The following is a 15,881-nucleotide window of genomic DNA, read 5'->3' on the forward strand; positions in this document are numbered from 1 at the left end:
TATAATTCCTTATACTGTTTGAATACTAACTAAATGAGAAAATATGGCTGGAAAGTCGACAAAACCCCGTAACATGACCATATCTGCTTTGAGGCCCTGTGTCTCTAGCTTATCCCTGGAATGGCATGAAACGCGACCGGGAAGCGCAACTTCAACTGACCTGTCTGCAGTGCTAGCCACTGAAGCATTCAGTTGAGAGCTGCTTGTGTCACTGCATGATGATATCAGAGACACTATCAAATCTGAGATCAGAAATGTATTGGAGAAGGAAATGGCAGTGTTCAGAGCTGATATTAATGTAGTCAGAACTGAGCTACATTCCTACCAGAGCTCAATTACTACAGAGCCAACCACTCTGAAAAGCACTGTTGGTGAGACGGAACGGAGCCTGTCATCATGCACGGATGATATTGCTACCCTGCATCGTGAGGTGGAGCATCTCAAAGCCCAGTCTGTCAGGATCGTGATCAGGACACAAACGCGGACCACAGAGTATACGGTTCCAGGCGTTTAATCAGAATCGGTAGGCGGTTCATAGTACAGGGACAGGCAGGGTTAGAAAACACGGGAAAGCAGTCCAGGGGCAGATCCAGAATCGGGAGTCGGGGCAGGCAGAGTCAGGAACCAGGCAGGCGAGTGGTGTCAAACAGGTCCGAAGCGGCAGGCAGAAATCGAGGTCGGGAATCAGGCAGGAACGGCGACAGCAAGCAAATCAGGGAAACTAATGCGGGGACGAGACAGGAAAAATCACTGAAACGAACTAGCAACAAGACAGAGACACGCAGGGAAGATATAGGGCTGGGGTGACGAGGAGATGGGATGCAGGTGAGCAGGCAGGCAGGTGCAGGCAATGAGGAGATCAGGTGGGCGTGGACCAGGCAGGGAGCGGGGCGGGGCTGGAACACAAGGAAAACAAAAGCACAGGGACGGGGAAAAACAAAAACACCGCGGCTTAAGGGGGCAGAGCCCTGACACAGTTGGAGTTGCTACAGAAGTGTGATGATCTAGAATTGAGACCAAGGAGGAATAACATCAGGAGTGTGGGAGTACCGGAGGGCCACAGCAGTTCCTCCACGGTACTGCATGCGACATTGTGGCCTGTCTGCACTACTTACGCGATTGTGCCAATATCCTACGGCTCGCCAGAGAAAAACAACGGATCAGAGTGGACGGGGCGACCATATCTGTCTACCTAGATTACACTGCACGAGTGGCCAGGGCCCGAGCGGGATTCAACAATGAGAGACAACAACTCCGCTATAGATATGATATCCTCTGCCCGGTGCGCTTCCAAATCAGCTACAGCAACCAGGAGAAGATCTTTTCAACACCAGAGGAAGCCCAGACTTATATCATACAGAACATAACCACACACGGGGCTATTTCTAACAAGTAACTGCTCATCTCCTAATTTGGAGCCTTATGTCTGAATCAGTGCCTTCTATTGCTTTCACCCAAAGCCAAGAGCCGTTCCATAGACTGATAGAGTGAGTACTGTTTTTCATAGGTTTATACTGTACTGCAATATCACCAGTTCTGTTTCCAGTGCTCTTCCTATTGCCATCTATTGTTCTAATTGTTTCAATGGTTTTTTCCTCTTCATTATTACTATTATCTTATTTTGTGTGCATGCACGAGACTGTATAGGCTATGTTCAGATTCATATTCAGATTTCCTTTGTCATTTTGTCATGCACTTGTGTACAATCAAAAATGAAATAATGTTCCTCCCATACCAACAGTGTACATAAATTAAGGCAGACAATAACCACAACATATATCTATATACATTACACACTGTACAAGCAAGGAGTGTACTGTAAATTGAGTTTTGTAGCAGCAAAAAGTATTTACAGTGTATTGGAGGAATGGCAGCATGTAATATACTGTAAATACTTTTTGCTGCTTTACAGTATATTACATACTGCCATTCCTCCAATACACTATATATTTACAATATGTGGGTGCGTACATGTGTATGTGTGTGTGTGTATGCATATATAATCAAACAGTAGCCTGTGTGCGTGTGTGTATAGGTGTGAGCGCTTGTGTATATACTTATTACTATTATTATTTTATTTGTATTATTATTATTATTATTTACATGTATTCATTTAGCAGATTATTGTATTTATAATTATTAGCCTATTATTAATATTACTATTTTTTTTTCTTTCATCTTAAGACTACTTCAATGCCACAGCTGTTTCATGAGCCATGTTCTGTGGGCTTTAGTTGACAGTTAAGTGGTAACCCAGTTAAATACCAATGTGGGGACCCAGCCTTAAGTTAGGGGAGTTTAGTGCGACCTGGGAGTTAAGGACAGGTCAGCACAAGGAACCAAGGCCATTACATTTCTGTTTTTATTTGTTGCCTAGTGAGAAAAAATGAACATGTTTGTACAGACTTTCTGATACTGTCTACCCTGATAAGACACACTATTCTATTTCAAATCATCCAACTGGCTGCACACACATATTTTGTAGTAATATATCAAGACCATGGCAAACACAGGTTTAGACGGGTAAACATGGGTTTAGGCTCAATTTGTTTCATTAGTTTGAACATTAAGGGGATCCAACATCCTATTAAATCTAACAGGGTGCTCACACACTTAAAGTCACTTGGTTCAGACATGTATCTTCAAGAGACCCATCTTCGAACCAGTGAGCACACCAAACTTAACTATGGGGATAGGTCTAGGAGTGCAGCTATATTAATTAGGAAAGGGGTTCCAATTACAACAGCCAATGTAATATCGGATAACAATGGCAGGTTTGTCATAGTAACGGGTAAGCTATATGGCAACCAAGTTGCACTCGTACGTGTGATTCATTCGCACAAAAAAACGTGCGTGCACCACTCTCCCAGATGTGAAATCTATAAATCACAAATGATCTTGAAATTGCGTGTAGCTGAATGATTTTAGATCTCCGCCTTGTAAATGCCCCCTAACTAATTTCATAAGTATATAAAGGAGCTTGAATCAAAACCCAAATCCTCTACTTGATAATGGCGAGTTACAAGAAAAATCTTTTTAGTGAGGCTGAAATTGAGGTCCTGTTGGCAGAGGTGCAGATGTGTGCAGGGATGCTGTTTGGGAGCCTTTCCAGTGGCGTTACGACTAAAACCAAATACATACCATCTGGGTACAAAGCTCTGATAGCGTAGCTCTTGGCAAATGGTACCTGCTTATCAGCCATTCGTCATCATTCGCAAAGATGACGGCCCGATCTGTAAAAACTCGTTCCCTTCTTATTGCGCGGTTGGCGATATCTTCCGAGAAGTGCCAATGCTGCCATTCTTCCTCTTGCAAACCACTGTTTTACACATGTGGAACCATAATATGTATATTATTCTAAATTCTATTATAAATTTCCTTCAGGGATGTGTCAATTATGCTAATGGGGTAGTTTTGGGAAACCAATGTGTGTTTTTGTTTTGTTTTCCACAAGTACCCTAGCTTATGTTGTTTTAATTTATTAATAACTTTATTGTGCAAACCATTACGTATAACCTAAGCAATGTGTTCAATCTGGCAATACAACTATAACAGCATCTACTACTACTACTACTACTAATAATAATAATAATAATAATAATAATGAGGAAACAATTAGGCAGCAGATGACATGTTGGCGCTCTTAGATTTCCGAATTCCTGCAGTACTCCAACATTGCCACAAGGAAACGTGCGCATGCCAAGTTGAAACCTGACATAGAACTAAGTTCTTTTCCACGTCAAAGACCGTTTTCACAAATCTAAACTTTGGCGTGGATTTTAGCATACGCACATTCTAAGATCAAATCTGTGCGTAAGAATGTTTTATAAATGAAGCCCCAGAATTGACCACTATTTGATTGACCATAGGACCATCTCCTTTGTTACTAACTGCCAATACCATAGCATAGTTATTTCTGACCACTGCCCTGTCCAATTAGACAGGTCATTTCCAATAGCAGCTTGCCTCAGTGCTCATGGCAACTTGACCCGCTATTACTAACCCACAGTTCATTTAAAAAGTTTATCTCTGACCAAATCAACTTCTACTTAGAGACCAATGGCACCCCTGGCATGTCATATACTGTTATATGGGAGTCACTTAAAGCCTACCTCAGGGGGGAAGATCATTTCATATGCATCTCATGAAAAAAGAGAACAAACTAAGCGCCTTTCTGAACTAACCGAGCAGATATTGGATATAGACAACAGGCTACCCCACAACACATTTCCTTAAAGCACAACTATTGTTACAAACAGAATTTGATAACCTTTCAATCAAACAAACGGAGCGGCTTATATTCAAAACAAAACAAACATACTACGAGCATAGTGAAAAGGTTGGTGAATTACTGTGCCATCAACTCAAACAGGCAACAGCACACAGCGCAATCCCTGAAATCCGTGTTGCACCAGATTTAACTTCTACACATCCCCAAATCATAAATGATGAGTTAAAATCATTTTATGCCAAATTCTATACATCACAAGCCTCCACTCATATGACTGAGGTCCAGGTATTCCTAGACGGCCTAGTTGTTCCAGAAATTAGCACAGAAAACCAAACCATCCTTGATGTCCCTATAACAACCCATTTTGAAGTATGTTTTAAGGTTTAGCATCTGGTTTAGGCTTCCTGCACAACTTTTACGAAAGTTGATTCGCTGTGTACATGCATATTGGCAATTTGGCTCCATTACAGACAGTTAATCAGATAAGAGAGATCGGTTTGTGGTGGAAAATTTTAACTAGGTGTATACCCCATAAGTAAATCATAAGCATTGCCACTTTCACCCCACCAGAGAAAAGCAGAGCTTGACGTGGTACAATAAAACTTGTTCTAGGGATGTCACGAGAATCGATACTTTGGTATCAAGTCGATGCCAAAATTCTGAAAACGTGAAGGTACTTGTTTTTCTACAGTACGGTAGGTATGGGGGATGCAATTCTTCCAGACTTGATGGGGGCAGCATATACGCCTGTTTGTTTTTCAGTACTTGTTGCTTTTACTACTCATTGTACTTAGTGTCGTATTTGTATGGAGCACCATCATACCAAAAAATTCCTTGTAGGGGCAACCTTCTTGGCAATAAACTAAATTCTGAAGTGTTCGAGTCTGCCGTTAAAATGCCAAAGGAAGAAGAAGAACACCTACCAGCATAGAGTAACAACACTCGGAAGACGGTGACAAGTGCAGCTGCAGCGACAGCTCCGCCTCGACTCGTTGAAAAGAAAAAGCAGGGACGGCTGGTATAAATGGGCTAACAGGGCTAAGCCCTCCCTATCTTTTACAATAAAGATGAGAGAATTATTGTTAAAAAACCCTAGAACAGGAAATTACAAGCTCCGACTCGGAGAATGTGATTTGAACGCATGGTCGGGTCAGATTTTTTCCTCAGAAACTCGTGTGGAAATTCAGTGCTCCGATTTACCCGAGTTGACGTCATAACAACTACAATCATGGCGTCCTTGGTGGTGATTGGTAAGACAGTGTAATATTACGAATGCTGTTCAACTACTTTTAACAAGTCATTTACTATTATATGTGATTCGTTTGCATTCTTAATATATTAGTGAAGTTGCCAGCATTATAGTTTTTGCAAAGACGTTTGTAATAATTGATATTAGCCCACTAGTCTACTCGAGCTTCATTTATATGAACGTGATTGGCTATTGATGTGATTAAAACTAACAAAAATATGAATGTAAAGTTAACTTACCGTAAAACTTCCAATAAATACCGAGGCGTTTATTTGCTTTAGGCTAATTACTTAACTTTCCTGGCGTTTATTGGAGACTCGGTGATAATAAGAGACCTGCGTTTATTTCACCTAAAGCCCTCAGGCTTCTGCAAATTGCAAATAACACGTGGCTACAAACCTGGTGTAGGAAAGAGGGGTACAGGTTTATGGGGCACTGGGACTCCTTTTGGAACAGGGGTGACCTGTACAAGCGGGACGGGTTGCACCTGAACCGGAGGGGTACAGCTGCACTGGGCCAGCGTATGCTTAGGGTAGCAGAGGGTTATTTAAACTAGGGTTTGGGGGGGCAGGGAGTTTATACAGTCAGATGGGTAGGGATAGACAGACTGCCGGAATAGAACACACCATGGCTAAATATTTTATTAGTAGAGAGGAAATGATGCTTGTAAATCAGTCAGAGCAGTACTGTAATAGAGGTGGTTCTGGGCAGTTGGGGGTGGGGGTGGAGGGCAGGAGAGGCACACTTGGTACCCTGAAATTTCTCTGTTTAAATGCTAGAAGCATAAAAAATAAAATTCTCGATCTGGAAACTGTTATGAGTAATAGTAACTTTGATGTTGTTGGGATTACAGAGACGTGGCTTGGTGCAGGGGATGGGGATGAGTACAACGTAGAGGGATACAAGCTGCTAAGAAAAGATGGGGATAAAGGATAATCTTAATACTCAGGAAATACCAGGAATGGAGCCCCTTGGTGTTAGTGAAGACATATGGATTAAGATATTGGGGGAAAATGAAAAAGGTCTGAATGTTGAAGTATGCTATAGGCCACCAGCCTCAGACAGCAAGTTCAGTAGTATTTACATTTACATTTATTCATTTAGCAGACGCTTTTATCCAAAGCGATTTACATAGGTTACAGTTCTTTACAATGTTATCCATTTATACAGCTGGATATTTACTGAGACACCAGTGGGTTAAGTACCTTGCCCAAGGGTACAGCAGCAGTGTCCCAGCGAGGATTGAACCGGCAACCTTTCGGTTACGAGTCCTGCTCCTTAACCACTATGCTACACTGCCGCCCACATGTATGCTCTTTGATAACATTAAACTAGCATGTCAGGAGGGTGACACAATAGTAGTGGGGGACTTCAATTACCCTTCAATTAATTGGGAAGCTGTGTCAGGTCAAGGTAAATGTGAGGAAGAGTTTTTGGATGTTGTAAATGACTGTTTTTTGATACAGTCTGTTACTCAACCCATGAGAGAGAACACAATTCTAGATCTGCTTATGTGTAATAATCCTGATAGAATCGGCAGTATTGAGGTAGGGGAACCACTCGGTACAAGTGACCATAGTTCAATTACATTTGAAGTTTTGAAGTCTGCATTCTCCAATGCTAGAGTATTCAACTTTAGGCAAGCTGACTTTATTAAGATGCGTGATTATACAAGGAATATAAACTGGGTACCTCTTCTAGGTGGTAAAACTGTCAAAGAAATGTGGTGCATATTTAAAACGATTATTCTGGATGTACAGTGTAAATTCATTCCACAAGTGAGAAAAGGAAAGCTGAAAAAGAAGCATCCACAGTGGATGAATAAGTCGCTACGGAACAGTTTGAAACAAAAAAGGAAATTATTTAGAAAATACAAGTTGGAGAGCTCAGATAGTAATAAGATTGAATACAGTAATATGCGAGCTCAAGTTAAGAAAAAAATAAGGGAAGCTAAAAAGTGTTTTGAAAGACAGATTGCACTAGATGCAAAGAGCAACTCTAAACGTTTTTTTCAATATTATGGTCAAAAGAGGATAGTTAAGGATGAAATAAGAGGTATAAAAAAATAAGGATGGGGCTATGGTTTACGATAACAAAGCTATTGCTGATACACTAAACAGTTACTTTGTGGAGAGTTTCACTAGTGAAGTGTTTTTGCATATGCCTTCAGGTGCAGTCAGTTCTCAGAGACTTATAGAGGAAATTGATTTAAATGATGCAGAAGTACTAGATAAACTTCAAAAACTTAAAACAAATAAGGCAGCAGGCCCTGATGGAATATATCCAAGAGTTCTCAGAGAACTAGCAGAGGTGGTTTACAAGCCTCTGACAGTTATTTTTAAGCAATCCCTTAAAACTGGAGAAATACCAGATGACTGGAAACATGGCAGTGTAGTACCTATCTACAAGAAAGGAGACCGGACTGAACCAGGAAATTATAGGCCTGTCAGCTTAACTTGTATCGCATGCAAAATACTGGAATCCATCATTAGGGAAAATTTGGAATTATTCCTGGAACGAAATGGTGTTCTAAATGATAGCCAACACGGTTTTCGCAGAGGGAGGTCGTGCTTAACAAACCTCCTGGACTTCTTTGAGGAAGCTACAGCATGTGGGAAATAAGAACCTTAGAAAAGACTACTTCATGGGTGGAAAAAAACTAGAATGTGCTCAGTTTGCAAAAGACTTGGGAGTAATAGTTGACCCAAGCTTAACAGGATCTAGGCAGTGTGCTGTAGCAGTAAAAAAGGCCAACAGGATGCTGGGATATATAGCCAAAAGTATTGAGTATAAATCTAAAGAGGTTATATTGAAATTATACAATGCCTTAGTCCAGACCGCACCTGGAATACTGTGTGCAGTTCTGGGCACCGCACTATAAAAAAGATATCGAAGCTCTAGAACAGGTTCAAAGAAGGGCAACTAAATTAGTTCCTGGCATGAAATATAAAAGCTACGAGGAAAGACTCAAGTTACTTAACCTATTTAGACTAAGCGAGAGGAGGCTTAGGGGTGATTTAATTGAGGTATTTAAATTAATAAAAGGAATCAATAAGGTTAACTATAATAGATTCTTTAGGGTGAGTTCAGTCTGTAAAACAAGAGGACATAAATGGAAACTAGTTAAGAGTAAGTTCCGCACTGATATAAGGAAATATTATTTTACACAAAGAGTTATCAATGCATGGAATAGGTTGCCAAGTCATGTAGTTGAGGCAGAGACCCTTGCTCTAGACTTGATGCAGTTTTGGATACTCTTTAATTAAGAAATGGCGAGCTTAGTTGGGCCGAATGGCCTGTTCTCTTCATCATATGTTCTTATGTTCTAATTATTAGTAGATGAACTGACCAGGAAAAGACACACTGGCTAAAACACAGGACAGGAAACACACTGGCTAAAATTATGCTTGCAAAACGATTTAATTTACAAAAACCAAATTCCATTTAACATGTCAGCTGTCAACGCTATGCCATAATGTTAAAATTAGCCTACTTTATTCTTTGCTGTGATGAACCTTCGACAGGCGGAATAGGCTACAGTAAAGCATCTTCAACATACCGTATAATTTTCCCTGGCGTTTATTTGACGCAGGCGTTTATTTCACTGAAACGGTCGCGCATACCGGCGATTATAAGAGGCCTGCGTTTATTGGAGACTCGGCTATTATTGGAAGTTTTACGGTACTTCAGAGGCTATGCACGTGAGACGATAGTCATGGAATGAAATGTTTCTGTTTAGTTTACTATTGTGTAATATACTGCCTATGCCTATAGCTTACCACTTGGACTTGGACCACTTGGAGTTAGCCTATAAGCCTGTCATTTCCATCAGTTTCCACTAACCAGATTAGATGACACAATGCAGCTAGTTAAGTTGTCCTTGTTAACACTAACAAATCCCTCCACTGGCTTCCTGTCGCTGCCAGGATCAGATTCAAGACCCTGACCCTCGCCTTCTCTGCAGTCAACAGGACAGCCCCTGCCTACCTCCAAGAACTCATCCAGCCCTACACACCAGCCTGACCCCTGCGCTCAGCAGCAACTGGACTCCTTGCATGGTCAAGGCAGGAGGTGCTCGTTCTGCCAGACATCAGCGTTTCACCTACATCGCTCCCCAGGTGGAACAAACTCCCTGTCCCGCTACGGATAGCTCCTTGACCCCATTCCTTCAGACGGGGCCTGAAGACGCACCTCTTCAGACTCTACCTGGACTGACCCAGCACACAATTGCTGCCCCCCCCCCCCCCCCCAATCAGTGCTGTCGTAAATTGCTGTGGTTTTTTTTTATTGTGCTTTTTAAATTGTTTCTTGTTACCGCCTTTACCCTGACGCTCATTGCTCCATTTGAAGTTGTTGAAGTTTGCTGTTTGAAGGTGTATCGTATTAGTTGCCCTATACGCTGTAGTTGTACAAATCTGATTTTACTTTATCTGATAGTACTGTGTCCTCAAACAGACCTTGCTCTCAGCTGAGAACTGTCTCATTGTGGAACTGTACACATCCTGTCCCCGTACTGTCGCTATACTTACTGTATGCACTTTTTTAAGTCGCTTTGGATAAAAGTGTCTGCTAAATAAATAAATGTAAATGTAGATGAGGTCTCACCTACTACCTCCTTGCCCCCCAATATGGGTTTTAGTCGCGAACACACCCTCTTCCTTATACATTTAATGAGGCAACATCTGGAGGGAGATGGAAGGGCTTTACCAAAAACTCTATCTGAATTAAATGCCAGGGTTAAAGCTGCAAAAGGGAAGAAGAAGGTGTTTTGGGAAGAGATGGCAATAAAGCTGTCTGAACAGTTCAGAGAGAAATTTGACCCTGACAGAGTTGCAAGAAAATGAGGCAGACATGCCTCTTGAAAGTTGTGTCATCCATTATCATCAGCACATCCCATGCAGTTCCTGTTTTAAGTATTCTTGGACTGAGATGGTAAAGACAGTTGTAGGATTTAATGTAATGTGCAAGCAAACTTTTCAAATGTTTAAACCAAACATATAGGCCAATTTTTTAAGCTATAAGGTGTGAGTGTGAGTGGCAACTCTAGGCCACATTGATTTCTATTTAGCCAGTATGACAAAGGACCTAATGGCATTTCCAAACCCATTTGAATTATTTATTAAAATCAATTCACTCATGGATTCTTTTGTTCAATTCATTAATTGCAAATGTTTTTTTTTTATTTTTAGTTGTCAATACACAGCCAGAGCCAGGTTGACGCCCACAACACAACGCGGAGGCGATAAACTCACTCCCATTACAAATACGGCTCGAATAGGACTACTTGTCACTGTGAATCAAGACTACAAATAGAAGTACACTCACCTTAGATATTTCCCGTCTTGCTCGACCACGGTGAGCAGCTGCAATAATTTATTTATGTGTTCTTTGTAAACACAACAACAAAGTAAGAAGATGTTACTGCGGGCACCCATATTGTTTTCCGAGTTGATCATGTGAACGCACGTTCTTTGGAAGTCGGAAGTTGGGTTTTTTGAGTTTACCGTCGTCTTGAACGCACCATGACTTGACCAATGACAGCGGACTGTAGTGCCTACTTGTGCAAGAGCAGGGATAGAGAAGTGAGCGGTTGTGGCAATAGTGGGTATTAGCATAAATGAGGTGGATTATTTACTTTCTCATCCATTTTTTCAATGTCTTTGGAGGAAAAATTGGAAGTGAAGAGACTGGGAGCACATCGTCCAAATGATGTTCAAATAACACAAAAGGACAAATGACAAAATTGTGGGTTTTGTGTTTCTTGGTTTCAACAAAAGGACTGGCTAACTGCAAGTGTAGCTAAGAATTCACTTTTTTGTTTCCCACGCTTGCTTTTTGGAGGAGACACGGCTTGGACCCAACAAGGAATTGTGGATTTGAAACATTTATCCGACAAACTTAGGAAACATGAATGCAGCACAAGTCACATTGGAAATGGCGTAAAGCTATCAATGTTGGGCAAAATTAACATCACCTCAACTTGATGAGGGCCACCGCATCGCTATACAGAGACAACGAGCTGGTAAAGAAAAACAGGCATTCATTATTGCGGATTGTGGACTGTATTAAATTTTGCGGGGCACACAAACTAGCTCTGAGGGGGTCTGACGAATCTCCGACTTCACTCCATCAGGGCGTGTTTCTGGACCTTGTTGACCAGTTCTCTTTTTTAGGTTGGCTAACTGGCTAACACACAGGTTGCCAAGTACACGTCTAAGAACAGCCAAATGAGTTGCTTGATTGTATGTTAGCCATTTATGAACAAAAGCTGGCTGATGAAATATCGCAGGCACCATTTGTGGCTGTGCAAGCTGACGAGACAACCGATGTGGCATGTATAAGCCAGTGCGTGATTGTGCTCAGGTACATTGCTGAAGGTTCCGTTGTGGAGAGATTTCTCTGTTTCTCCCCGTTAGTGGACAGAACTGCGGCGGGACTCGAAAAACTCCTGAGGGAGAAGCTCCAGCCATATAAATTAGAAAACAAACTGATCACACAGACTTACGGTGGGGCAGCTGTAATGAACGGTGCATCATTAGGCTTGCAGGCCAGGCTAAAAGAAACATTCCCTCACGCCCACTTTGTGCACTGCTATGCCCATCAGGTAAACCTTATCGTGCAACAGACCTGCTCATCTCTCACACCCGTCAGAATATTTTTTGCCAACATCTCAGCTTTTGCAATGTTTTTCTCCAAGTCCCCCAAGAGAACTGCAATCCTGGATGAAGTGTGTGGCAGGAGGATTCCAGCGTCAGGACAAACAAGGTGGAACTTTAAAAGCCGCACCATCCACACCGTGTTTGAACATCAAGACACTTTGAAACAGTTTTGAAAAAAATCCAGAATGATCAGTCTTGGGACAGCGTGTCAATCCAACAAGCCCATGGCCTGTACGCATTGCTGGAGGATGTGAATTTTCTTTTTATCTTTTTTCCCCCCCACTCTGCCCTCATGCATGTTGATATTCTATACAACATTCTTCAAAAACGAACCACAGATCCTCTCAAAACTAGACAGGCCTTGGAGAATTTTTCCTGCTCCATAGCTGAACTGAAGGACAAGGTGACCACAGATGACACCCAGCCAGATGCAGACACAGCTGTTGCTGCAGCAACGCCACGCAGGATGCAGCGGTCTGATAATGTGTCAGTAGCCGCATAGTGCTGTGAAATAATGATAGAGCAGTCAAAGGTTCGCTTTGAGAAAGCCCAGCACTTAGCGTCTTTTGAACTTATTGACCCTGAACCGTTTCCGCTGTTCAAGACCAGTTTCCCCCAGAAGCAGCTGGACATTGCAAGTGAACACTTTCCAATGATCTGCAGAGAGAAACTCGAAGGTGAGCTGATGGTGATGTACAGTAGTGTGGAATTTGCGGGGTTAAAGTTTGCAATGTCACTTTTGAGGATGTTGACTGAGAACAATCTTCAGAGTGCTTTTTCTGAAACATTGAAATTAACGCAAATAGCCATCACAACCCCCATGACATCGGCAGAGTTGGAGAGGTGTTTCAGTACACTTAAGAGGATCAAATCATTTCTGCGAAGTACTATGGGACAGGATAGGCTCAATGCACTGGCTATGCTGTCTCTTGAGTAGGACTTCATCCAGAAATCAGTGGACTACAATGACATGGTGGTTAACCTGTTTGCATCCCAGAAAGGTCATCGATGTGAGCTTCTCTTCAAATAAGGTAGGCCTATAGACCTCTTAAAAGACCATCACACACGTTCCCTTTAGCTTTCCTGTCTACATATTGTTTTATTCGGCACAAATGCGATAGCAACGCCCACAAGCTGGCTGCGCAGCAGGCGACAGCAAAACAGCGATGTACAGTGATGAAGTCACTGCCGGTGTGAGCGCAGGGTAAGCATAAAAGATGCATTTGGGGGGTTTTTCAGAATGCTTGGACAGAGTGAATGTTTGTGTTGCTCTGCGCTGACCAGCCCGGTTTACTGTATGTGATTTGCAACATGTACAATAAACCAATTACATCAGACTCTTGAGAATTATGTTTGTCCTTTATTAGGCACTGGAATTCACTTTGAAATTACAAAAAGGTAATTATTACAAAAATTATTACTGTACAAGTGTGGAGGGAGCCTCCAGTCTACCTGGCCCAGACTGGGAGTAGTTTTACACCACAGGTTCCCAATTTAGCCTAACATTGTTTACATCTGTGCTAGTAATACACGCCACGCATATACAGCGCAGTGTCATAAGTTACGAGTGTTTAGCTAATGTGGGATAGTGATAGGAACAGCTGCTCTTTAAAGGGAGCCAGATCTTATGGCTCCGTTCCTTTCCGAGAGCCGTTCAAAAGAACGGCTCATTGTTTTCCTTTTTAGGGGGCGGGGGTTACTAGATTTATCTGCGAATTAAGCATATAATATGATAGGGTAAGATTTAGATCAGAAATTACTTGCATTGCCAGACCTAATGTCATTGTGTATTTATGCTTTAGAATGTAACCGCCATGAAACAGACAATTTTCCTTCTCTCGGATTGAGCCAGCAACCTTTTCATTACAAGTCCTGCTCCTTAAACACTGCGCTACACTAAGTGAACTTAGGACAGGCAGTGAATTTTGGGCGCAATGACAAAAATAACGGCTCTCAAGTACAACTCGGATCCCTTCGTTTGTACCAAAGAGCCGCTCAGAAGACTCGGATCGGTCGCGAACGTAACATCACTAATGTGGGGTAACTAGTACAGCTGTCAGTGTTCAGCAAGTTAACATTTATCAATTTGAAATCCATTAACTCAGCTAGATGTTTGTACTTGAACTCAAACAATTGTTATCAATCGGTTAACGTTACTCAGATTACCACAATTTGCAGAGAGCATGTTTGCTATCGTAAAGGTGTAAGAAATTATAGCTACTTACTGCAGAGTAGGACTAGCCATGATCTTGATTAGGCCAATTGTCAGGGGTAGACAGGGAAAGGACCCAGGCGCAGACAAAACAGGCAGTAAGAGATCCTTTACGTACAGGCCAAAACGCACAGGCAAAGTCATAATGAAGAAAACCAGTCCAAAATTCAGTGACCAAAAATCCACAAGAATAACACAGTATCAAAAAACATCAGGCAAAAAGGGAGAATCAGGAACAGGCAGAGTTAAAACCCAAGACAGAACAGCACTAACAAATGACGAGAATGACACAGGAACAAAGCTGAGACGATCAGGCAAAGAACAAGGGAAACAGCAGGGTATATATAGATGGCCTGGTGATGAGGGAACCGGGAAAAGGTGCGCAGGATGGGCTTCAGGTGATGGGCGTGGCAGCAGGACAGATAGGCAGGACAGGGGGTGGAGCGATGGCTGAAAACAAAAAAGTACATGCACAGGAAAAACAAACAAAAGACACACCCACACTGACAGACAGGGAGAAACCAGTCTGGGCGGCAGTGTAGCATAGTGGTTAAGGAGCAGGACTCGTAATCGAAAGGTTGCCGGTTCGATCCCCGCTGGGCCACTGCTGCTGTACCCTTGGGCAAGGTACTTAACCAACAATTGCCTCAGTAAAATATTCTGCTGTATAAATGGATAACATTGTAAAGAACTGTAACCTATGTAAGTCGCTTTGGATAAAAGCGTCTGCCAAATGAATAAATGTAAATGTAAACCAGCCACTCAGGCTGGAATACTGACACCAATTCCAAAACTAATAGCAAAGAAAAGTTAATATAATATATGAGCATAAATATGATACGGCAAGTAAAAGTATGCCACACACACCCCAAAATTAAGTGTTCAAAAACTTGAAACAAAAATGTAGTTTTCTAATTGAACCCTTACATAAACATGTCCCAGAAGATAAAGATAATTCGGTGTAAATTGGCTGTGAAATAGAGGTTGAAAAGTAATGGGGGTTAAAGTAACATTACCATTTTGTTGCATATCGTTGCTGTCGGGCAGTGTCTAGGGTCAGACCGCAACAGGGAAAAAAGGGGAGACCACAGTTGCGAACAATGGGAAACGTGTAACAGAATTTATTACACTAACATTTAAAGTAAAAAAAAAACATATAAATAAAGCGGGTAACAGGGAACACAAACTCAGGAGTCGACAAGCCAAAATAACAAACAAAACACACTCTAACTAACGAGAGAGGGAAACTATTTATTCTGACCTAACAAAATAAATCTCAAAACAAAAGATACAGTAAAACTTCCCTTTCTCCCTTCCTAACGAAACCAACGTGAAAAAAGAGATGGAAAAGAAAATGGCATCGACTCCCTACTTCCCACACCCAACCACAGTGTCACGAAGACCAAAAGCAATACTCAAATACACATGGACTAGAACCTAAGCATACGCACAACAATGTACAATTAACAATCACAAAATGCATAAACGACAAGTGGTCTGTTCCCTTGCGCGGACTGAGCCTCTTTGAAG

General features: G+C 41.9%; 1 protein-coding gene across 1 annotated transcript in view; it reads right to left on the reverse strand.

Annotated features, from left to right (window-relative positions):
• Nucleotides 1–425: 425 nt before the first annotated feature.
• The window catches only part of LOC118788792 (insulin receptor substrate 2-like), a 95,643-nt gene continuing 80,187 nt past the window's right edge, over nt 426–15,881 (reverse strand). Inside the window, exon 8 of the mRNA XM_036544872.1 lies at nt 426–721. Within this exon, the coding sequence (XP_036400765.1) occupies nt 685–721 (37 nt within the window). The 3' untranslated portion in view covers nt 426–684. The remainder of the gene's footprint in view (nt 722–15,881) is intronic.

Source organism: Megalops cyprinoides, chromosome 14, assembly GCF_013368585.1.
Source record: "Megalops cyprinoides isolate fMegCyp1 chromosome 14, fMegCyp1.pri, whole genome shotgun sequence".
NCBI classification, from domain to species: domain Eukaryota; kingdom Metazoa; phylum Chordata; class Actinopteri; order Elopiformes; family Megalopidae; genus Megalops; species Megalops cyprinoides.